At 49.8% G+C, this 25,834-nt stretch overlaps 1 protein-coding gene across 1 annotated transcript in view; it reads right to left on the reverse strand.

Moving 5' to 3' along the window:
* The window catches only part of LOC139264226 (cadherin-6-like), a 205,898-nt gene that overhangs the window by 104,870 nt on the left and 75,194 nt on the right, over positions 1-25,834 (reverse strand). Inside the window, exon 2 of the mRNA XM_070880356.1 lies at positions 23,436-23,730. Within this exon, the coding sequence (XP_070736457.1) occupies positions 23,436-23,730 (295 nt within the window). The remainder of the gene's footprint in view (positions 1-23,435; positions 23,731-25,834) is intronic.

Here is a 25,834-nt window from a genome sequence, read left to right on the forward strand (position 1 = left end):
GATTGTCCAGTCTCGGATAATGGAATTAATTATTCACACTTCACGCATTTGACTCAAGCTTGGATAATTAATACTGCAAAGCCAACGTCCCTCTGCATGAGTGACAGATTCTCCTCAGACCAGCTCAGAACCCGGACATACAACCTCCACTAAACCTCCAAAGACATCAGACGGAAGCTCCTGATGGACTGTCGGGAAGTCAAATTTACGCTGCAACTTAAGGAAAGGCAAACATACATCCTACAACAACAACAACATGTAATTATATAGCGCCTTAAATGTAGTGAAACTTCCCAAGGCGCTTCACAGGAGTATTACGACATAAGCATTTGACACCGAGCTGCATAAGTAAAAATTCGCGCAGGTGAACAAAAGCTTGGTCAAAGAGGTATGTTTTAAGGAGCGTCTTAGAAACATAGAAACATAGAAAATAGGTGCAGGAGTAGGCCATTCGGCCCTTCTAGCCTGCACCGCCATTCAATGAGTTCATGGCTGAACATTCAACTTCAGTACCCCATTCCTGCTTTCTCGCCATACCCCTTGATCCCCCTAGCAGTAAGGACCTCATCTAACTCCTTTTTGAATATATTTAGTGAATTGGCCTCAACAACTTTCTGTGGTAGAGAATTCCACAGGTTCACCACTCTCTGGGTGAAGAAGTTCCTCCGCATCTCGGTCCTAAATGGCTTACCACTTATCCTTAGACTGTGACCCCTGGTTCTGGACTTCCCCAACATTGGGAACATTCTTCCTGCATCTAACCTGTCTAACCCCGTCAGAATTTTATATGTTTCTATGAGGTCCCCTCTCATTCTTCTGAACTCCAGTGAATACAAGCCCAGTTGATCCAGTCTTTCTTGATAGGTCAGTCCCGCCATCCCGGGAATCAGTCTGGTGAACCTTCGCTGCACTCCCTCAATAGCAAGAATGTCCTTCCTCAGGTTAGGAGACCAAAACTGTACACAATACTCCAGGTGTGGCCTCACCAATGCCCTGTACAACTGTAGCAACACCTCCCTGCCCCTGTACTCAAATCCCCTTGCTATGAAGGCCAACATGCCATTTGCTTTCTTAACCGCCTGCTGCACCTGCATGCCAACCTTCTTGAAGGAGGCAAGAGAGGTGGAGAGGCGGAGAGGTTTAGGCAGGGAGTTTCAGAGCTTGGGGCCCAAGCAACAGAAGGCACGGCCACCGATGGCTGAGCGATTATAATCAGGGATGCTCAGGTGGGCAGAATTAGAGGAGCGCAGAGATCTCGGGGGTGCTGGAGGAGATTACAGAGATAGGGAGGGGGCGAGGGCCATGAATGGATTTGAAAATAAGGATGAGAATTTTGAAATCGAGGCGTTGCTTAAGCGGGAGCCAATGTAGGTCAGTGAGCACAGGGGGTGATGGGGGAGCGGGACTCGGTGCGAGTTAGGACACGGGGCAGCCGAGTTTTGGATGACCTCAAGTTTACGTAGGGTAGAATGTGGGAGGCCAGCCAGGAGTGCGTTGTAGTCGTCAAGTCGAGAGATAACAAAGGCACGGATGAGGGCTTCAGCAGCGGATGAGCCGAGGCAGGGGCGGAGACGGGCGATGTCATTAGCTATTAATATTTTCTGATCTTTCTCAGTACGTGCAAGAAAGGTAACAACCCTAACCCAGCGCCTTGGGACCTTTCACTACATTAGAGGCGCTATATCAATGTAGGATCGCTGTTGTTTATTGATAAAAGCAAGTGACAGAATGGGGGTGAATTTCTGCAGGGTTTCGCCCACCCGGTCACTGTAACTGCGCTGGAGAAGATGCTGAGACCTCAGCAAATAGCACAAATGTTTTTTCCGCTGTTTTCACGAGTCTTGTGCCGACGAACCCTCGCACGGAAATTCATTCGTGTTGGCATTCCCTGCATAAGGCAGGACCGACAGGGCTTATTGGCAGTAACCCATATATACAATGACATGTTTTTATTCGCTGCTTCTTAGGCAGTCCCTCGGAGTCGAGGACGACTTGCTTCCACGGTAATGTGAGTTCTCAGGTGACTGATGAGACCGATGCCAGGTCCCTAACTTTATTTTGGAGGGTGGAAGATGCCTGTGCGTGAGTTCTTTTAACGTTGCACACCAGCCACCACACGGGCTTGACAGAGCAAGGTCTTGGTCCAATGGCAAGGGGCTCCAAGACGATTGAAGACCAGGCTCTGCTGTATGGGCCCAGCGCGCAATACACATACACACACAGACATAAGAACATAAGAAATAGGAGCAGGAGTAGGTCATACGGCCCCTCGAGCCTGCTCCGCCATTCAATACGATCAAGGCTGATCCGATCATGGACTCAGGTCCACTTCCCTGCCCGTTCCCCATATTCCTACTGCTGCCCTTTTATTGGGGATGTGTACAATGGCACAAACTTTCAATCCATTGCAGTTCACGGAAGTTCACGGAAAGCAAACAAAACGAAGGGTGCCTCTTGAACTGTTGGCTAACGCCCTTTTTCAGAACATGAGAATAAGGAGCAGGAGTTGGCCATTCGGCCCCTCGAGTCTTCTCCGCCATTCAATAAGATCATGGCTGATCTTCAACCTCAACTCCACTTTCCTGCGCTATTCCAGTATCCCTTAATATCTAAAAATCTATCTATCTCAGCCTTGAATATATTCAATGACTCAGCATCCACAGCCCACTGGGGCAGAGAATTGCAAACATTCACCACCCTCTGAGTGAAGAAGTTTCTCCTTATCTCAGTTCCAAATGGCCGACCCCTTATCCTGAGACACTGACCCCTGGTTCTAGACTCCCCAGCCAGGGGAAGCATCCTCCCTGCATCTACCCTGTCAAGCCCTGTAAGAATTTTGTATGTTTCAATGAGATCACCTCTCATTCTTCTAAACTCGAGAGAATATAGGCCCAGTCTACTCAATCTCACCTCATAGGACAATCCCCCCATCCCAGGAATCAGTCTGATGAACCTTTGTTGCACTCCCTCTATGGCAAGTATATCCTTCCTTAGGTAAGGAGACCAAAACTGTACACAATACTCCAGGTGCAGTCTCATCGGGGCCTTGTATATTTGCAGAAAGACATTATGGCCGATTCCTTATCCTGAGACTGTGACCCCTGGTTCTAGACTCTCCGACCTGGAGGAAACATCCTCTCAGCATCTACCCTGTCAAGCCCTGTAAGAATTTTTTACATTTCAATGAGATCACCTCTCATTCTTCTAAATTCCAGAGAATATAGGCCTAGTCTACTCAATCTCACAATCTTCGAATTCTCACACGTATGTGAGATGAAGTTAGTCGTCAGCAACAGCGCATCCATAATCATCATTATCATACGCAGTCCCTCCAAATCGAGGAAGACTTGCTTCCACTCTAAAAAGTGAGTTCTCAGGTGGCTGAACAGTCCAATACGGGAATTACAGTCTCTGTCACAGGTGGGACAGACAGTGGTTGAGGGAAAGGGTGGGTGGGACTGGTTTGCCGCACGCTCCTTCCGCTGCCTGCGCTTGGTTTCTGCATGCTCTCGGCGACGAGACTCGAGGTGCTCAGCGCCCTCCCGGATGCACTTCCTCCACTTAGGGCGGTCTTTGGCCAGGGACTCCCAGGTGTCGGTGGGGCTGTTGCACTTTTATCAGGGAGGGTGTCCCTTGAAACGTTTCCTCTGCCCACCTGGGGCTCGCCTGCCGTGTAGGAGCTCTGAGTAGAGCGCTCGCTTTGGCGACAGCGCACACGCTAGTGAATCAGCGGCCAGCATTACGCCCCGCTGACCCCATTGGAAAGGGAAATCAGGCAGGGAAGTGTAAATTCTGTGCGCAGATTCCAAATGAGCTGACTAGCTTCATGCAACAAGTGGGATACACACAGCGAACAGCACAAGCTTATGTATAATGAGGGCAGAAAATCCATCAGCTCTGTTAAATCTGTAATCTGCTCCACTAGCTGTCACTGCAGAGGGCCTCTTTACTAACAGTCTGTATCATGGTCCGGTGCTCATTCTCAATTCTGATTTCAGTCGGAGCCTCCCTGATTCCCACGCTTTTCATGACTCTGCTCTCTCTCTCCCGCGCTCTCTCTGCATCTCAGGCCAGATCCTTCTGCTCGTCCCATTACCCTTTGATCTGCCTCCGATGCATATTAATAGCTGAATGTTTTCTCTTAATGGTCCCATTTTCAGACTGAGCGAGCCACAGATGGATTTTATTTCACCCGCACTTGCAAACAAAGTCTTGCCAGCTCGATTAACTCATTAATCCCGCTTGGAGGCACATAGAGACATAGAAAATAGGAGCAGTAGTAGGCCATTCGGCCCTTCGAATTCTGCACCGCCATTCAATATGATCATGGCTGATCCTCTATCTCAACACCACATTCCCGCTTTTTCCCCATACCCCTTGATGCCTTTTGTTTCTAGAAATCTATCTGTCTCCCTCTTAAATATATTCAGTGACTTGGCCTCCACAGCCTTCTGTGGTAGAGAATTCCACCCTCTGAGTGAAAACATTTCTCCTCATCTCGGTCCTAAATTTCCTACCCTGTGTCCTGTGACTGTGACCCCCTTGTTCTAGACTTGCACAAGGCCACCCTCCAGGAAGCCAGGCACGCCAGGGCTGGGTGGCCTTGTTCGACTGACCGCAGCTCAAACTGATGAATGTTTCCCCTCGCGGGGGAATCTAGAACCAGGATTTCTCCCGACTCGGGTTTCGACCATCGAGACTTGTAGGAGCACTGAGATTTTCCGATACAATGGACTGTTATTAAAATGACTAAGTTCCGAGTTCAACACTGCAGCAAAAACCGAAACGACGAATCCGCTAGATTCCCCCATCACGTACAATTAAACCAACCTTAAACTTCACAAAGATATGCACAGATCCCCCTCACAGTTTCACACAACTAAAACAACCTTAAAAATTTGCATATGCTCCAACGTTAATTGGTTATGCACAATACTCTCAGCAATAACTATGCTCAAACTGGCTCAGTATAATTCAATGGGTGATCAGTCTGTCCGAAATATCCCTTCCACGTGTTCGACGGCCATCTTCCAACACCTTCTTCCGGTGTTTCTGTTCCAAGCTCTAGACAAAGGAGGTTCCTTTCTTTGAAGAGGATTATCATCATGATCATAGGCAGTCCCTCAAAACGAGGATGACTTGCTTCCACATCGAAAAAGGGCTGAGTTCACAGGTGTTTCATTGAAGGACCTAATATTCCAGGTCCTGAACTCCATGCTGAAGATGCCTGTGCGTGGATTTTTTTAACATGGGGTGGCCGTTGCAAACCAGCCACCACACGGGGCTTGACAGAGCGAGGTCTTGGTGCAAGACGACTGGAGACCAGCTCTGCTGCACGGACCTAGTGCGCGCACACATATCGCAGTGTGGGCTGGGCCCGTGCTGCCCCTGGGCCCCGAACTCACTCCTCTCCTGGGCCCTGATCACATCCCTCTACGGACTCTTGCTGCTCCTTCGCCCCGACCTCGCCGCTCCTGCTGTACCTGCCCGCACTGCAATCAGCCGTCGCCCTCCTGCAGCAGCACGCGCTGCTCCCTGCAGTGGTATACCGCCGCATGCTGCTCCCTCTAAAGGCCCCGGCCTGCTGATATGGTCTTGCAGGCTGGGACCGCGCTGATTTCCGGGCGCTGCTCCCGCTAATGCACTGCGTCACTGAAGAGAATAACCTCTTGTTGATGGTAAGTACCTCAGGGAATCAAATACGGCCAGGGTGATATCCTGGACTAGTGTCAATCGCCTGGATGGGTCAGAGAGAAATTTTCCCAGATTTCTTTCCCCAATTGGCCTGGGTTTTTATTTGGTTTCTCCCAGGAGATCCCATGGCTCCGGTTGGGGTGGAGTGTAGAATGTTTCGGTGCAAGGGGGTGTCGCAGTTGTATGGGGCGGACTGGTTGGGCTGGGTGATCTTTGCCTTTCCGCCATTGTTCATTGTTCACAGGTTTATATATAACCTTCAGGGCCACTGAGGGCCGTGTGGCTCTTTGTCGGCCGGCATGGACACGATGGGCCGAAATGGCCTTCTTCTGCGCTGTAAATTTCTGTGTTTCTGTACATCTCAAACAAAACTGATCCCAGTTAACAGCCAAATGTCCAGTTCTGTGTGGCCGGAGATCACCTGACCATTTCCGCAGGGGCATAGTTTCAGAATAAGGGGTCGCCCATTTAAAACTGAGATGAGGAGAAATTTCTTCTCTCAGAGGGTCGTGAATCTTTAGAATTCTCTGCCCCAGAGAGCTGTGGAGGCTGGATCATTGAATATATTTAAGGCGGAGATAGACAGATTTTTGAACGATAAGGGAGTAAAGGGTTATGGGGAGCGGGCGGGGAAGTGGAGCTGAGTCCATGATCAGATCAGCCATGATCTTATTGAATGGCGGAGCAGGCTCGAGGTGCCAAATGGCTGACTCCTGCTCCTATTTCTTATGTTCTTATACAGAGCATAATGTGTTTGTTTGTATTGATACACAGGCTAGCTCGGTCTTGTAACAACATGATGAACGTGTCACAGAACCGCAGTAGGCTTTGCCAAGTGAACAAGTCAAATTGCGTCCATAACCTCACAAAAAATATAATCAAATTATTTTATCCATCGTTTTCTTCTCAAAAATATATCCTAAATGAGGTTGGGAAATGAGCCGGTGAAAACACTTGTGTCAAAATTTTAGGAATATAGGGCTCAAGTTTCGGCCTGAGTTACTCCTATTTTTTTGGAGCAATTAGTTTAGAATGGAGCATCTTAGAAATTGCAATTCTCGGCATTTAGTTTGCTCCAGTTCTAGTCAGTTGGAACAGTTCCATTTAAGAACAGATTTTTTTTTCAAAAGGGGGCGTGTCCAGCCACTTACGCCTGTTTTACAAGTTTAGGCAGCGAAAACTTACTCCAAACTAACTTAGAATGGAGTAAGTGTAGATTTTTGTACGATCAGAAAAACCTTGCCTACATTTATAAATCAGGCGTGGGGAACGAGAGATGGCGGGGGGGGGGGGGGGCGGCGGGGAGGGGGGTTTGCAAACATTAAACACTTCACTTTTACAAATAAAGAGCCATCATCAATAATAAGTGATAAATAAATCAATAAATCAAGCAATAAATCAATTAAAAAAATTAAAAAATTAAAAATAAAAAAAAATAATAAAAAATCAATCAATAAATAAAAAATTAAGTTTCTACTCACCGACAGCAGCACCGGGAGCCCTCCAACAGCATGCTGGGACCTCCCACCCTCCCAGTGTCTCTCTCTCTCTCTGTCAGTGTCTCTCTCTCTCTCTCTGTCAGTGTCTCTCTCTCTCTCTCTGTCAGTGTCTCTCTCTCTCTCTGTCAGTGTCTCTCTCTCTCTCTCTGTCAGTGTCTCTCTCTCTCTGTCAGTGTCTCTCTGTGTTTCTGACAGCGAGGGATGGGGGGAGAGGGGGGAGGGAGAGGGAGAGGAGGGGGGAGGGGATGGTGGAAAGGAGGAGGGGGGAGGGAGAGAGGGGGGAGGGAGAGAGGGGAGGAGGGGGAGGGAGGGAGAGGAGGAGGGAGAGGAGGGGGGGAAGTGGAGAGGGGAGGAGAGGTGGGGAGAGGAGGGGGGAGAGAGGAGAGGAGGCAGAGGGAGGGAGAGGAGGGAGAGGGAGGGACAGAGAGGAGGGGGAGGGAGGGAAAGGGAGGGGGGAAAAGGAGAGGGGGGGAGAGATAGGAGAGTAGGGAGGGGAGAGTGAGGCTGAACGGGCCAAAGACGCAGATGCCTGGCCGCACCGAAGACTTCGGGCGGGGCCCGCCCCCAACAAGATGGCGGGCGGGCGGGCCCCACCGAGGACGTGGAGGGAGGGAGGGGGGGAGAGGAGGGGGAGATGGGGAAATGGCTGAAAAGAAGGGAGTGAGGGAGGGGGAGCTGGACGGGAGGGAGGGGGGCCCCCGAGTCCGATCTTCGCCCTGGGAGCCCATTCGGCCAGGGCTAGGGTTGGGCCCCTCCCACGCAGTCTCGGGGGCGAGGAGCTACTGCGCATATGCGCACACTCTAGCGTGCATGTGCAGAGGTCCCGACACTATTTTCAGCGCTGAGACCTGGCTCCGCCCCGACCCCTTGTGCTGCGCCACGCCGAGCACAAAAACGTCCTGAAGAGACCGGAGAATCACAAGGTAAGTTTTCGGTGCCCTTTTTATTCTAGAAAATCACCGCACCTTATGGAGGTGCGCCGTTCTTACAGAGGGCAGAAACTTGGGCCCAATAAATCAGCCAGTGGCTCAGTGGGCAGCACTCACGGAGAGAACAGCTCCGCAGGTCGGGCTGCAAAAGAGCTGGAGCAGCGTACCACTTCAACCTCTAGCGCAAGCTGCTCCAAGTATGCGACATTTTTGAGATGGGCGACTGGCTAACGTCATCAAAGCCCTGGTCACTGTTTTCGAGCATGGGCAGGAACATCGGCAGGGCCCAGGTACAGAGGAGTGAGAAGGTCAGGGCAGATGAGCGGTGAGTGTTTGTGGCGAGATGCGGTGAATGTATATGGCGGAGGAGCAGCGAGAGATCGTGGCGGAGGTGCGACAGATGAGGGTACGGGGCCCAGAAGATCCGAGGGCCCAGGGGCAGCATGGGCCCAGCCCACACTGTGCGATATGTGTGAGCACTAGGTCCGTGCAGCAGAGCTGGTCTCCAGTCGTCCTGGTTAACCCTTGCCACTGGACCAAGACCTCGCTCTGTCAAGCCCCGTGTGGTGGCTGGTGTGCAACGGTCACCCCACGTTAAAAAAATCCACGCACAGGGCATCTTCCACCCCCTCAACTGGAGTTCAGGACTGGAACATCGGGTCCTTCATCGAAACACCTGTGAACTCGTGGAAGCAAGTCATCCTCGTTCCAGGGACCGCCTATGATGATGGGTAGCACACTCGCTTCTGAGTCAGAAGTCCACTCCGGGGACTTGAGCACCAAAATCTAGGCTGACTCTCCCAGTGCAGTGCTAAAGGAGTGCAGCACTGTCGGAGGTGCCGTCTTTCGGATGAGACGTTAAACCGAGGCCCCGTCTGCTCTCTTAGGTGGATGTAAAAGATCCCACTATTTTGAAGAAGAGCAGGGGAGTTATACCCGGTGTCCTGGGACCAATATTTATCCCTCAATCAACATCACAAAAATAGATTATCTGGTCATTATCACATTGCTGTGTGTGGGAGCTTGCTGTGCGCAAATTGGCTGCTGCCTTTCCCACATTACAACAGTGACTACACTCCAAAAAGTACTTCATTGGCTGTAAAGCGCTTTGAGACGTCCAATGGTTGTGAAAGTCTTTATTTCAACGTGTTAGCCTGGAAACAAGAGGCCTAGATTTAAAATAATTGTTAGAAGGACTTGAGGAGAACTTTCTTCACCCAGAGGGTGGTGGGGGTCTGGAACTCACTGCCTGAAAGGGTGGGAGAGGCAGAAACCCTCACCACATTTACAAAGTACTTGGATGTGCACTTTAAGTGCCGTAACCTGCAGGGCTACGGACCAAGAGCGGGAAAGTGGGATTAGCCTAGGTGGCTCTTTGTCGGCCGGCACGGAATGGCCTCCTCCCGAGCCGTAAATTTCTACTTCTATAATGACAATAAAAATGTAGCTATTTCACAATAACGTTTGTTGTTGTTACAGGAAGGGCTTGACACTGACATGGTGACCATGAACTATAACTCTTCCTAACTTCAGCGAGGAGCTGCAGTCTGAGCATGTGCAATAGGTAGCAATTTCCAAAATACACTGTGCCATTTTCTCATACACAGTGAAAATCTATTGACCTTGTAACCTCTGACTGACTTCTTCAATCAACATCACCATAACAAAAATCGTATGATCACTGCTGTTGGTGGGAGCTTACTGTGCGCAAATTGGCTGCCGCAGTTCCCACATTACAACAGTGACTACACTTCAGAAAAGAACTTCATTGGCTGTAAAGCGCTTTGTGACGTCCGGTGATCGTGAAAGGCGCTATAGAAATACAAGTCTTTCTTCCAAATGCTTCAAAAATAAAATAAGAATACATCTCTTATGTATGTAAACCTATATTTACCATGTCTAACCACCAGGGGGCTTATCCCCTGGAGTCCCAAGGGATCCCATAATCCCTTGGGAGCACCTGTACATAAGGCCATAAGGAGGCCTCATAGGCTGGAGAGGCACTCTGAGATCTGTAATAAAGAACTACGGTCACACTTACTTTGAACTTTCAGTATCTAGTTCTGACTCTTTATTCAAGACATAACAACATCTTCTATTTTTTTTTCTTTAAATAAAAATGAAAGATTTGTATTCATATACGCACCTTTCTTGACCACCAGACCTCAAAAAGTGCTTGACAGCCAATTAGGCTGTTGTAGCCAATTAGCAAGCTCCCACACACAGCAATGTGATAATCACCCAGATCATCGGTTTTAGATGTTGATTGAGGGATAAATATTCACCACGACACCGGGGATAACTCCCCTGCTCTTCTTCAAAATAGTGCATGGGGTCTTTCACGTCCACCTGAGAGCAGATGGGGCCGTGGTTTGACATCTCATTCGAAACCCTTATCTATGCCTCATATTTGCTCACAACCTCTCTATTCACGGACCTCTGTTCCTCCAATGACACAAATTCAAAATTCTCATCCTTGACTTGATCCCTAAATGGCCTTGCCTCTCCCTAGCTCTATAGGTTCAACTGTGGCTTAGTGGGTAGCACTCACCTCTGTACCAGAATAGGTTGTGGGTTCATGTCCCACTCCAGGGAATTGATCACAAAAAATAGACTGACACTCCCAGTGCAGTGCTGAGGGAGCGCCGCACTGTCGGAGGGGCAGTACTGAGGGAGTGCCACACTGTCGGAGGGGCAGTGCTGAGGGAGCGGTGCACTGTCGGAGGGGCAGTACTGAGGGAGCTCCGCACTGTCGGAGGGGCAGTGCTGAGGGAGCGGTGCACTGTCGGAGGGGCAGTGCTGAGGGAGCGGTGCACTGTCGGAGGGGCAGTACTGAGGGAGCGGTGCACTGTCGGAGGGGCAGTGCTGAGGGAGTGGTGCACTGTCGGAGGGGCAGTACTGAGGGAGCGCCGCACTGTCGGAGGGGCGGTGCTGAGGGAGCGGTGCACTGTCGGAGGGGCAGTACTGAGGGAGCACCGCACTGTCGGAGGGGCAGTACTGAGGGAGCGCCGCACTGTCGGAGGTGCAGTGCTGAGGGAGCGCCGCACTGTCGGAGGGGCAGTACTGAGGGAGCGTCGCACTGTCGGAGGTGCAGTGCTGAGGGAGTGCCGCACTGTCGGAGGGGCAGTAGAGGGAGCGCTGCACTGTCGGAGGGGCAGTACTGAGGGAGCGCCGCACTGTCAGAGGGGCAGTACTGAGGGAGCGCCGCACTGTCGGAGGGGCAGTAGAGGGAGCACCGCACTGTCGGAGGGGCAGTACTGAGGGAGCGCCGCACTGTCGGAGGGGCAGTACTGAGGGAGCGCCGCACTGTCGGAGGGGCAGTACTGAGGGAGTGCTGCACTGTCGGAGGTGCCGTCTTTCGGATGAGCCGTTAAACCGAGGCCCCGTCTGCCCTCTTGGGTGGATGTAAAAGATCCCACGGCACTATTTTGAAGAAGGGCAGGGGAGAATTCCCCTGGTCTACTGGTAAATATTTATCCCTCAACCAAATTAACTAAAGCAGATTACTGGACATTATCACATTGCTGTTTGTGGGAGCTTGCTCTGCACAAATTGGCTGCTGCGTTTCCCACATTACAACAGTGACTACACTTCAAAAGTATTTGATTGGCTGTAAATGCGATTTGGGGCATGGTGATGTTGTGAAAGTTGCTCCCTAAAAGCACATTATTTCTTTCTGTCAGCTCTTCCAGCCCTACATCTCATGACCCATTGCCAAAAACATCCTCCATCACTCCGACTCAGGTTCTGCTCCTTTCCCCCTTCCTCCACCCACCACCAAGGGCTGTGCCAACTGAAAAATGTGACGACAGGATTGCTGAGCTGTTGTGCACTCTTCCCCTGTCAAATAGCCTGCCCATTACAACAAACCACTGACACTCGCATCTGCAAATGATCAGAGTGCAAACGGCGAGATCACTTAAATGGCACTTGGTAATAAAGCTGCAATCTTTTCAACACTTCAAGATGCATCATTTATTACCGTGACATTGTGGCTCTGAGCAGTTTGCCCTTTGTAGTACCTGCCTGTTTCCACCTCCGTAACATCGCCATTCCCCGCCCCTGCCTCAGCTCATCAGCTGCTGAAGCCCTCATCCATGCCTCTGTTCCCCCCAGACTTGACAATTCCAACTCCTCCTGGCCGGGCCGCCCACATTCTACCCTACGTAAACTAGAGGTGATCCAAAACTCGGCTGCCCCATCTCCTAACTCGCACCGAGTCCCACTCACCCTGTGCTCACTGCCCCGTGTCCTATCTCGCACCGAGTCCCGCTCACCCATCACCCCCTGTGCTCACTGCCCCGTGTCCTAACTCGCACCGAGTCCCACTCACCCATCACCCCCTGTGCTCACTGCCCCGTGTCCTAACTCGCACCAAGTCCTGCTCACCCATCACCCCCTGTGCTCGCTGACCTACATTGGCTCCCGGTTAAGCAACACCTCAATTTCAAAATTCTCATCCTTGTTATCAAATACCTCCGTGGCCCTCGCCCCCTCCCGATCTCTGTAATCTCCTCCAGCCCCACAACCCCCCCGAGATATCTGAGCTCCTCTAATTCTGCCCTCATGAGCATCCCTGATTATAATCGGCCCACCAGCGGTGGTCGTGCCTTCTGTTGCCTGGGCCCCAGGCTCTGGAACTCCCTCCCTAAACCTCTCCGCCTCTTTACCTCTCTCTCCTCCTTTAAGACGCTCCTTAAAACCGATTTCTTTGACCTAGCCTGCCCTAATATCGCCTTATGTGGCTCGGTGTCAAATTTTGATTGTTAACGCTCCTGTCAGGCGCCTTGGGACATTTTACTACGTTAAAGATGCTATATAATTGCAAGCTGCTTTTGCTGTTGCACTGATAATTGAAGTAAAATGGCCACGATTCCAATCGTCTGGTTTTATAACAAATAAAGCATGATTGATAGCACAAGCTTTAAATTTCAGCCATAATAATGGTCAGTTTTGCTTCTGTTTTTGCTGATTTTGTTGATTTGTCGAACTTTGACGTTGATAAACGAGGGCACGTGTACTGTCGGGGGGCTATTGCGCACCATTGTCACGCTGGAGGTTAATCTTCTGTGTAAGTAGAGTGGGGTTTTGCTGCTCTCTCGAAACATCAATGGCAAATCTTCTCCACCGCTAGCAAGACCAGGCACTCTCAAAGTTGATACAGAGTCACATCAATAACACATGGAGCCTGCATTCTGCCACTAATGTTCTCAGACACTGTACTGCCTGTCCACAAATAAAAAAATCAAGGGAACAGACATGAAGTCTATTTATTATGGCAACATCTCCCTTATACCCTCTCTTATAATGTTAGCTGTGGCTCAGTGGGCAGCACACTTGCCTCTGAATCAGAAGGTTGTGGGTTCAAATCCCAGCCCAGAGACTTGAGCACAAAAATCTAGGCTGATACTCCCAGTGTAGTGCTGAGGAAATGCTGTCTTTCAGATGAAACATTAAACAGAGGCCCTGTCTGCTCTCTCAGGCGGACATAAAAATTCCCACGGTCACCATATCGAAGAAGTGCTAGAGAGTTATTCCCGGTGTCCTGGGGCCAATATTTATCCATCACAAAAACAGATTATCTGCTCATTATCACATTGCTATGTGTGTGGGAGCTTGCTGTGCGCAAATTGGCTGCTGCGTTTCCCATGTTACAACAGTGACTACACCTCAGAAAGTATTTCATTGGCTGTAAGGTGCTTTGGGACGTCTGGTGATTGTGAAAGGCACTATATAAATGAAAGTTTTTCCTTATCTTTTGTTTTACCCGGGACAATGGTAGAGTACCTTTGTACCTATTCGGCCATTGGATTAGAGGTGTATGTGGCTACTTATCCACTGTTAAGTTATCTTACTCTCATGTCCTGATCTCACAACTTCGTTAAATGATTCAAAGTTCAGTAGCTAAGCTGTGATGCGGTTTAACCCATGACGAAGGGTCATCAACCGGAAATGCTAACCCTCTTTCTCTCTCCACTGAAGCTGCCTGACTTGTTGAGTGTTTCCAGCATTTTATGCTTCTATGTAACAAAGTTAACAGAGAACAACTTGCATTTATACAGCTCAAGATGTTCCAAAGTTCTTTACGGAAGTGTAGTCACTGTTGTAATGTAGGAAACGCGGCAGCCAATTTCTGCACAGCAAGCTCCCGCAAACAGCGATGTGATATTGAGCAGATAATCAGTTTTTGTTATGTTGATCAAGGGATAATTATTGGCCAGGACAACTGGGATAACTTCCCTGCCCTTCTTCAAAAAAGTGCTGTGGGATCTTTCACATCCACCTGCGAGAGCAGACGGGGCCTCGGTTTAACGTCTCCTCCGAAAGACGGCACCTCCGACAGTGCAGCGCTCCCTCAGTACTGCCCCTCCGACAGTGCGGCGCTCCCTCAGTACTGCCCCTCCGACAGTGCGGCGCTCCCTCAGTACTGCCCCTCTGACAGTGCAGCACTCCCTCAGTACTGCCCCTCCGACAGTGCAGCACTCCCTCAGTACTGCCCCTCCGACAGTGCAGCGCTCCCTCAGTACTGCCCCTCCAACAGTGCAGCGCTCCCTCAGTACTGCCCCTCCGACAGTGCAGCGCTCCCTCAGCACTGCACTGGGAGTGTCAGCCTAGATTTTTTTGTGACTCTGACCCCACAACCTTCTGACTCGGAGACGAAAGTGCTACCCCCTGAGGCACGGCTGACACTACCTGGTAGCGACACTACTGACAATGTTGGGTGTGACACAGGCACGATGGACCGAACGGCCTGCTTCTGTGCTCTATCATCCTATGAATGGGAGCTGGTTTCTCACATGGAAACAGCAAATCCCGATGCCATCATTAAGGAAAGGGTGACTGAGAGTAGTTAAAACACAAAGACGGAAGGAAGGGAGGGGGAGATTGGAGGATGAGTTACTCTGGGCCATTCTCACGCCGCTGGTCATCATTCAACAGTAAAGTGATACTGCAGCCTATCAACCACCCACTCTCTGGACAGAGAAATGGTGTGCAATGAGAAATTATAATTCACCATTTAAAGGTTAATAGTGGGAACTTATTGGAAATTTTCAGTAAAATAACAAAGCAACAATACGGAATTCGCTGTGGCAACTCGCCAAGGCTTCTTCGGCAGCACCTCCCAAACCCGCGACCTCTACCACCCTTTAGAAGGACAAGGGCAGCAGGCGCATGGGAACACCACCACCTTCACGTTCCCCTCCCAGTCACACACCATCCGGACTTGGAAATATATCGGCCGTTCCTTCATCGTCGCTGGCTCATAATCCTAGAACTCCCTCCCTAACAGCACTGTGTGGGAGCACCTTCACCACACGGACTGCAGCGGTTCAAGAAGGCGGCTCACCACCACCTTCTCAAGGGGCAATTAGGGATGGGCAATAAATGTCGGCCTTACAAATCCCTCCATGGCCTCACCCCTCCCTATCTCTGTAATCTCCTCCAGCCCCCAACCCCCCCCCCCCCCGCCCGAGATATCTGCGCTCCTCAAATTCTGCCCTCTTGAGTATCCCTGATTGTAATCGCTCAACCACTGGTGGCCGTGCCTTCTGTTGCCTGGGCCCCAAGCTCTGGAACTCCCTCCCTAAACCTCTCCACCTCTCTCCCTCTCTTTCCTCTTTTAAGACGCTCTTTAAAACCGACCTCTTTGACCAAGCTGTTAGCCACCTGCCCTAATATCTCCTTATGTGGCTTGATGTCAAATTTGTTTGTTTTGTCTTATAACACTCCTGTGAAGCACCTTGGGACATTTTACTATGGTAACGGCGATATACAAATGAAAGTCGTTGTTGTTGCTGTCCTGTCAGCGATGACCACATCCCTTGAATAAATAACTAAAAATAAAAAAACTACTTATATAGGCAGAAACTGTCACGTTGCAATCCAGCATCACCTCTGATATTAAATGTAAAGATGCTCATGGACTTCTGTCAGTCCAACGTCCCTCCCTATACTTTGCAGGTTCTCCCCCATCTACCCCACTTCTATCCTCAAGGTCATCTTCTTCGTGAAATCTCCTTGGACCTCCTCTCAACTTAAGTTCCTGAATTCAAATTTCTCTTTCTCAGCATCAATGCTTGTCCGTATCATCAGCCTCTCTTTGGCTTCTGGTATTGGTTCTTGTGATGTATTTGCTTCAGGGGTTCTTTGCTTAAGAATTCATAGCAGCACATCGCTATTTAGAACTAGTTGGTTTATTAGCCAAAGGTTTAACAATCACACCACACGTTACCAGTTCATCCACCAGGCTCACAACCACCTGCCCCATCGTGGATCCCCCGAATCCAACTGGCCAGGGTTTTATTGAGTCTTGTGAACATCACGTGACTGGCTAAGCCACTCCCAACTTAACAGCCCTACAGACCCGTGAGTATACTCACGGGTGCGTCCATTACAATTCTTATTCCTTCCAAACTCCTATTCAAGAAATCTTCCCTTGATTTATCTATTTTCCCTCACTACTGCTCCATCTTCAATTTACCTTTTCAGTCCAACCTGTCCTCTCTCTTCTCACTCCCATGTTCGAATCGTTGCCCCACAGCACAAAGGCCATTCTGGTAAAAGTCACCAAACAATCAGTCCACTGGCAACTGTTGTCAGCGGCTCTTCCGCCTAGCCCTCAATGCCTCTCGTCGCCATCAGCACTGTTTGCCTCTCCACCCCCACCGTTGGGTGCTCCAAGTAGGAACAACACTACCTGGGAAAGTTGGTCGGGAAATTGCAGCACAATAAAGAGAAGGAAAGGTTTGCATTTATATATCACCTTTCACAACCTCCGGACATTCCAAAGCACTTACAGCCAACAAAGTGCTTTACAAAAGTGTAGTCACTGTTGCAATGTAGGAAATGTGACAGTCAATATGCGCACAGCAAGCTCCCACAAACGGCAACATGATAATGATCGGATAATCAGTTTTTAGTGATGTTGATTGAGGGATAAATATTGGCCAGGACACCGGCGATAACTCCCCTGCTCTTCGAAATAATGTCGTGGGATCTTTTACATCCATCTGAGAGAGCAGACGGGGCTTCGGTTTAACGATGTAACTATTTGTACTGCACTTTTTTTGACAGACAGTTGACAAGCCCCGCCCCTGTCAAGCTCCGCCCCTACCCCCCCCTCCCAGCCTGAATCATTCCATGCACGTGGTGCTGAGAAGCAGAACCTGAGGCTCTGACTCTCTCCCCCCCACCCCCCTCCCCAGCCGCAGACGGCCTGGGCCCGAGAGCCGTGGTCCTGGGTGGGAGAGAGAGGCTGGGGAGAGAGAGAGAGGGGCTGGGGGAGAGAGGGGCTGGGGGGTGGGAGAGAGAGGCTGGGGGGGGGGGGGAGAGAGCGAGAGGCTGATGGGGGGGGGGAGAGTGAGAGGCTGATGGGGGGGGGGGGGGAGAGTGAGAGCCTGGGGGGGGAGAGTGAGAGCCTGGGGGGGGAGAGTGAGAGGCTGGCGGGGGGAGAGAGAGCAAGAGACTGGGGGGAGAGAGAGAGTGAGAGGATGTGGGGTGGTGGGAGAGAGAGAGAGGCTGGGGGGGAGAGAGAGAGAGAGGCTGGGGGTGGGGGGAAGAGAGTGAGAGGCTGGGGGGGGAAGAGAGCGAGAAGCTGGGGGGGAGAGAGAGAGTGAGAGGCTGGCGGGTGGCGAGAGAGAGAGGCTGGGGGGGAGAGAGAGAGAGAGGCTGGGGTGAGGAGAGAGAGTGAGAGAGGCTGGGGTGAGGAGAGAGAGCGAGACACGGATGGGGTGGTGGTGGCGGGGGAGGGAGGGGAGAGATGTGGGTAAGGGGAAGACAGATTACGTTTTTCCCAACCCCCTGTAACGGACATCGTTGGGGTGGATGAAATCCATAAGTGACGACACTGTCACTATTCACATCATACCCAATAAACCTGTTGACAATCTGCACACAACGCCCCATTTATGGTGGGGGTGAGGGGGTCGGGGAGCAAGGATGCACTAGGACTAGGGTACAGGACTTTGGCCGGCCCTTGCTGTCTTCTGGGGAGCTCTGTCCTCTGTCACTTCAGGAAGTCAAAGTTACAATTTGCAAAGTCAGTGAGACCTTGGGATGGGTGGTTCCAGTTCCACATTCCTGTGAAACTTCAGGGTGTGGTTTATCCTTTAAGGGGACCAATCATAGATAAAGGGTGGAGCACGGTGGCCATTTTTGCAGTACAAATAAGCACGTCCTCGGTTTAACGTCTCATCCGAAAGACGGCACCTCCGACAGTGCGGCGCTCCCTCAGTACTGCCCCTCCGACAGTGCGGCGCTCCCTCAGTACTGCCCCTCCGACAGTGCGGCGCTCCCTCAGTACTGCCCCTCCGACAGTGCGGCGCTCCCTCAGTACTGCCCCTCCGACAGTGCGGCACTCCCTCAGTACTGCCCCTCCGACAGTGCGGCGCTCCTTCAGTACTGCCCCTCCGACAGTGCGGCACTCACTCAGTATTGCCCCTCCGACAGTGCGGCACTCCCTCAGTACTGCCCCTCCGACAGTGCGGCGCTCCCTCAGCACTGCACTGGGAGTGTCAGCCTAGATTTTTGTGCTCCAGTCTCTGGAGTGGGACTTGAACCCACAACCTTCTGACTCAGAGGTGAGAGTGCTGCCCACTGAGCCACACTGATACAATAATCTGTCAATGGCCTCACCCCACTATTTCCGAGCCAACTTCAGCAACTAAGCTTCATTGCCAGCATCCTCTGATGATGGATTACTGCTTGTTTCCTGCTCTCTCCACTTCATAACTAGAGGCAGACCCTTCAGTTTATACACACCTGCTACCTGGAATTAACGCTTAAAACACTTTGCCACAGTATCCCTCTGCCTGGCTCTCCTTTGATGTACCTTTGTCTCCCTCCCTAATGCTCCACCTTTTTCCACCTCGTGAAGTGATCTTAGTTGTTGCCTTTCTATGAGGAGAGCTGCACTTGTGCAGGTTGTATGTTTTATTGTTAAATATGAGACTCGTGAGTTAATAAGAACGGAAGAATTAGGAGCAGGAGTCGGCCATTCGGCCCCTCGAGCCTGCTCCGCCATTCAGTGAGATCATGGCTAGTCTTCGACCTCAGCTCCACTTTTCCCCGATCCCCACATCCCCTGATTTCCCGAGAGTCCAAAAATCTAGCGATCTCAGCCTTGAATATACTCAACGATTCAGCATCTGCAGCCCTCTGGGGTAGAGAATTCCAAAGGTTTATAACTTAATGCGTGAAGAGAGTTCTTCTCATCTTCCTCCTAAATGGCCGATCCCTTACCTGAGACTGTGACCCCTGGTTCTAGACTCTCCAGCCCGGGGGAAGCACCCTCTCAGCATCTACCCTGTCAAGCCCGCTAAGAATTTGCAATGAGATCACCTCTCATTCATCTAAACGCTAAAGAATATAGGCTCAATGCAATTGAAATGGCTTTATCCCAATGCGGTGGCTCATTTGATGTGAGGAATTCAAATATTTTTAACTAGTGCATTATTTTGGTATGAATTGGTGACAATATCAGCAGAGATTGGGCAACTCCAGGCCCTTTGTTGGAGGCTGGTTGATTTTTCAGGGATGATCCTATAATTCGGAACTCCCTAACTATTTACAATCTATATTGACGACTTGGAAGAAGGGACTGAGTGTTTTGTAGCCAAGTTTGCTGACGATACAAAGATGGGAGGAAAAGCAATGTGTGAGAAGGACACAAAAAATCTGCAAAAGGACATAGACAGGCTAAGTGAGTGGGCAAAAATTTCGCAGATGGAATGTAATGTTGGAAAGTGTGAGGTCATGCACTTTGGCAGAAAAAAAATCAAAGAGCAAGTTATTATTTAAATGCAGAAAGATGCAAAGTGCCGCAGTACAGCGGGACCTGGGGGTACTTGTGCATGAAACACAAAAGGATAGTATGCAGGTACAGCAAGTGATCAGGAAGGCCAATAGTATCTTGGCCTTTATTGCAAAGGGAATGGAGTATAAAAGCAGGGAAGTCTTGCTACAGCTATATAAGGTATTGGTGAGGCCACACCTGGAATACTGCGTGCAGTTTTGGTTTCCATATTTCCGAAAGGATATACTTGCTTTGGAGGCAGTTCAGAAAAGGTTCACTAGGTTGATTCCGGGGATGAGGGGGTTGACTTAAGAGGAAAGGTTGAGTAGGTTGGGCCTCTACTCATTGGAATTCAGAAGAATGAGAGGTGATCTTATCAAAATGTTTAAGATTATGAGGAGGCTTGACAAGGTGGATGCAGAGAGGATGTTTCCACTGATGGGGGAGACTAGAACTAGAGGGCATGATCTTAGAATAAAGGGCCGCCCATTTAAAACATAGATGAAGAGAAATTTCTTCTCTCAGAGGGTTGTAAATCTGTGGAATTCACTACCTCAGAGAGCTGTGGAAGCCGGGACATTGAATAAATTTAAGACAGAAATAGACAGTTTCTTAAATGATAAGGGGATAAGGGGTTATGGGGAGCGGGCAGGGAAGTGGAGCTGAGTCCATGATCAGATCAGCCATGATCGTATTGAATGGCGGAGCAGGCTCGAGGGGCTGTACGGCTTACTCCTGCTCCTATTTCTTATGTTCTTATGGGTAATGCGTCCAGGAATCTACGGGCTTGCCGTGTTCTTGTAAGTCCTTTACCGGAATAATATTTATGACTTTGCACTTTTGGCAGAAATTCTCGCTTGCTGCAGCAAAAGGTTGGATATTTGGCCATGGGGTGCCCATGATTTTCCCCAGCCGTTGAAATGAATGGTTCGAAAACACTACATTGCCGTACTTGGATTCCAACATACACTCCCGGCAGGCGAGACTCTCTTGCAGGAGCACAAAGATTAAAAATGACTCCTTATTAATATAATATAATTAAGAGCTAGATTCCATTGCTCAATATGTTTGATCAAGGGGATAAGACAATGCAATAAGTTAGCAAACCATCCTCCCATCTCTGCAGGCTGTTTTTGATTCACCTCAGACTGACGTGATTAAAGCCTGCCTTCTCTTGTCAGCCGTGTCTCAGTGGGCAGCACTCTCGCCTCTTGAGTCAGAAGGTTGTGGGTTCAAGTCCCACTCCAGAGACTTGAGCACAAAAATCCAGGCTGACACTCCCAGTGCAGTGCTGAGGGAACGGTCTTTTGAATGAGACGTTATACCGAGGCCCCGATCGCCCTCTCAGGTTGACCTACTTGATCCCAGGGCACTATTTCAAAGAATAGCAGGGGGAGTTCTCCCCGGTGTCCTGGGCCCAATATTTATCCCTCAATCAATATCACTCAAACAGGTTATCTGGTCATTATCACGTTGCTGTGTGTGGGAGCTTGCTGTGCGCTAATTGACTGCCGCGTTTCCCACATTACAACAGTGACCACACTTCAAATCGTACTTCATTGGCTGCCAAGCGCTTTGGGATGACTTGATATCAGAAAAAGCGCTATATAAATGCAAGTCTTTCTTTCCAAAGTGAAATGCATTGGCGTATTTCCAATCCCGCAGAATATTGATCATAAATCGCTACGACTTAGAAATAAACTGCTGTGGGAAACCGAAATGTCACAATGAGACAGTGGGCTCCTTCCCTTGTGGGCATGTGACGTGTCCAGGCAGAGTGCAGGGAGCTTTACTGTACCCATGCTATACCTGACCTGGGAATATGCTCATGTGTCAGCACTGATATCTCTCACACTGAGGTGGGGGAAAAAAAATAACAGTTAGGAAAAGTGTCTCGGTGGAAAAGCTTAAAACGTTACAACTCAGCAAAGTTCTGCGCTGATTGCCATTACTTTATAAATATCTGTGGGTTCAGTTGATTGGTTACATAGCACAGTGGCTATGTCACTGGACCAGTAATCCAGAGACCCTGGAGCCCCGGAGGGATGTGATCAGGGCCCAGAAGAGCCGAGGGCCCAGGGGCAGCACGGGCCCAGCCCACACTGTGCGATATGTGTGCGCACTAGGTCCGCGCAGCAGAGCTGGTCTCCAGTCGTCCTGGTTAACCCTTGCCACTGGACCAAGACCTCGCTCTGTCAAGCCCGTGTGGTGGCTGGTGTGCAACGGCCACCCCACGTTAAAAAAATCCACCCACAGGCATCTTCCACCCTTCAGGATGTAGTTCGGGATCTGGAATATTAGGTCCTTCATTGAAACACCTGGGAACTCATCCCTTTTTGGTGTGGAAACAAGTCATCCTCGATACGAGGGACCGCCTAATTCTAATCCAGAGGCCTGGACTAATGATCTGGAGACATGAGTTAAAATCCCACCACGGCAGCTGGGGAATTTAAATTCAGTTAATTAGATAAAACTAGAATTAAAAATTGAGTATCAGTAATGGTGAACATGGGCTAGAGTTTCCCTAACCTGTTTTTCTGGCACCCTCACCCAGGGTGCACTGTTTTAGTCCACCTCCAAGCACACCAAAAAAAGTCATTGGTATTCTAGCCGCTCCCCAGCTTCTCCTCGGTCGTGGTGCAGTGTGGCCCAAGGGATTTGGGGTGGAGCCAGGTCCCGGCGATGTGCAGTAGCCCCTGGCAGGCCGAATCTGTGAGTGCGCGCTGCAGGCTATATGGGAGGGGCCCGAAGCACACCGTCCCTAGCCCTGGCCGAATGGGCTCCCTCATCGGCGGCCTGCTGCGCTCCCTAAGGTAGGACTTGTATTTTTTATTTGTTATTTACTGATTGATTTTGGTGCTTTAGGTGCAGGGTCCCTTCTATTTTTTTATTTGTTAATTAATTGCTTATTACTTTTTGTGCTTTGTTTGGTGCTTGGTGGTGCTTTAAATGTAGTTATTTGCGCCGATTCCTCAACTGTAAATAAGGTCTTTCTGTGCGGACAAAAGTGGCCACATACGCTGGCCTAAGTTAGTTTGGAGCAACTATTTGCTGACCAAACACCTAAAACAGGGGTAAGTGGCTGGGACCGCCCCCTTTTGAAAAAAAAAAATTAAATTAAAAAAAAAACTAATTGACTCACTTACACTGGCGCAAAGTAAATGGCCAGAATTGCAACTAAAAAGATAGTCCAGAAAAATCATGTTGCTCCAAAAAAAAAAGGTGCAATTCCTGGGGAAACTTGAGCCCCATGAATCTACCGGATGGTCGTTAAAAACCCAAGTGGTTCACTGATGCCCTTCAGGGAAGGAAATCTGCCGTCCTTACCCGGTCTGGCCGATATGTGACTCCAGACCCCACAGCGATGTGGTTGACTCTTAACTGCCCTCTGAAGTGGCGACTCACCACCATCTTCTCGCGAGTAATTAGGGACACGGGCAATAAATGCCAGCGAGCCCCACATCCCGTGACTGAACAATAATTTTTAAAAAATTTCCACACACAGATCCTTGAACTCACCAACATCTGACATTTCAGGAACAGTAGCCAGGTATGTCTCCTTTGAAAACTTTGGCTCGTTGTCGTTAATATCATGGATCTTGATAATAAACTCGGATTCTGGTTCCACGGGCCTGCCAGTCCGCCGTTCAACGGCTTGGGCGCGCAGCGCGTAAAAGGATTTTTCTTCCCGGTCCATTTTCTTTAAGGCGTGGATGTCCCCGGTGTTCTCATCGATGGTGAAAACTGTGCCAGCCCCGTCACCGGACAAAATGTATTTGAGTGTGCCGTCTCCCTTGTCGACGTCCGAGTGAAGCTGTGGGAGTAAAAGAGAGAAGTGGATTTACCGAGTCTTGCACGCAAAAGAGATGGTTGTCCCGCAGCTAGGGAGGTGTAACTCAGCAGTGGGCCAGACATCACGCAGTGAAGCTCTACCGATCTTATTACAAAGTGTTGCACGGTGCTTAGAGCACAGAAACACGACGTTTGGCCCAACAGGTTTGCGCCGCGGTTTATGCCACACACGAGCCTCTGCCCACCCCTCGTCATCTCACCCCATCAGCATTACCCGCTACTGCTTGCTCCCTCGTGTGCTTATCTAGCCTCCCCCTTAACCGTATCCATGCTGTCTGCTGCCCGGAATCATTTTCCACTCTGCTGACAAGATATCCAAATGAAAAAGGATTTCAGATTTAAATTGTCCAACATTTTCCAACATTCCATTGACTCTGGGTCAGTTCCTATCGAGTGAGTGGAGGGTAGCCAATGTAACCCCACTTTTTAAAAAAGGAGGGAGAGAGAAAACAGCGAATTATAGACCGGTCAGCCTGACATCGGTAGTGGGTAAAATGATGGAATCAATTATTAAGGATGTCATAGCAGCGCATTTGGAAAGAGGTGACATGATAGGTCCAAGTCAGCATGGATTTGTGAAAGGGAAATCATGCTTGACAAATCTTCTGGAATTTTTTGAGGATGTTTCCAGTAGAGTGGACAAGGGACTTTCAGAAGGCTTTCGACAAGGTCCCATACAGGAGATTAATGTGCAAAGTTAAAGCACATGGGATTGGGGGTAGTGTGCTGATGTGGATTGAGAACTGGTTGGCAGACAGGAAGCAAAGAGTAGGAGTAAATGGGTACTTTTCAGAATGGCAGGCAGTGACTAGTGGGGTACCGCAAGGTTCTGTGCTGGGGCCCCAGCTGTTTACATTGTACATTAATCATTCAGATGAGGGGATTAAATGTAGTATCTCCAAATTTGTGGATGGCACTAAGTTGGGTGGCAGTGTGAGCTGCGAGGAGGATGCTATGAGGCTGCAGAGTGACTTGGATAGATTAGGTGAGTGGGCAAATGCATGGCAGATGAAGTGTAATGTGGATAAATGTGAGGTTATCCACTTTGGTGGTAAAAACAGAGAGACAGACTATTATCTGAATGGTGACAGATTAGGAAAAGGGAAGGTGCAACGAGACCTGGGTGTCATGGTACATCAGTCATTGAAGGTTGACATGCAGGTACAGCAGGCAGTTAAGAAAACAAATGGCATGTTGGCCTTCATAGTGAGGGGATTTGAGTACAGGGGCAGGGAGGTGTTGCTACAGTTGTACAGGGCCTTGGTGAGGTCACACCTGGAGTATTGTGTACAGTTTTGGTCTCCTAACTTGAGGAAGGACATTCTTGCTATTGAGGGAGTGCAGCGAAGGTTCACCAGACTGATTCCCGGGATGGCGGGACTGACATATCAAGAAATACTGGATTAACTGGGCTTGTATTCACTGGAGTTCAGAAGAATGAGAGGGAATCTCATAGAAACGTTTAAAATTCTGACGGGTTTAGACAGGTTAGATGCAGGAAGAATGTTCCCAATGTTCGGGAAATCCAGAACCAGGGGTCACAGTCTAAGGATAAGGGGTAAGCCATTTAGGACCGAGATGAGGAGAAACTTCTTCACCCAGAGAGTGGTGAACCTGTGGAATTCTCTACCACAGAAAGTTGTTGAGGCCAATTCACTAAATATATTCAAAAAGGAGTTAGAGGTAGTCCTTACTACTCGGGGGATCAAGGGGTATGGCGAGAAAGCAGGAATGGGGTACTGAAGTTGCATGTTCAGCCATAAACTCATTGAATGGCGGTGCAGACTCGAAGGGCCGAATGGCCTGCTCCTGCACCTATTTTCTATGTTTCTATGTGAGCAGTTACCAATGGTAGCATTCTCGCCTCTGAGTCAGAAGGTTGTGGGTTCGAGTCCCGCTCCAGGGACTTGAGCACAAAAATCTAGGCTGACACTCCCAGTGCAGTACTGAGTGAGCGCTGCACTGTCGGAGGGGCAGTACTGAGTGAGCGCTGCACTGTCGGAGGGGCAGTACTGAGGGAGCGCCGCACTGTCGGAGGGGCAGTACTGAGTGAGCGCTGCACTGTC

Source organism: Pristiophorus japonicus, chromosome 5 (assembly GCF_044704955.1).
Source record: "Pristiophorus japonicus isolate sPriJap1 chromosome 5, sPriJap1.hap1, whole genome shotgun sequence".
Classification (NCBI taxonomy): Eukaryota; Metazoa; Chordata; class Chondrichthyes; family Pristiophoridae; genus Pristiophorus; species Pristiophorus japonicus.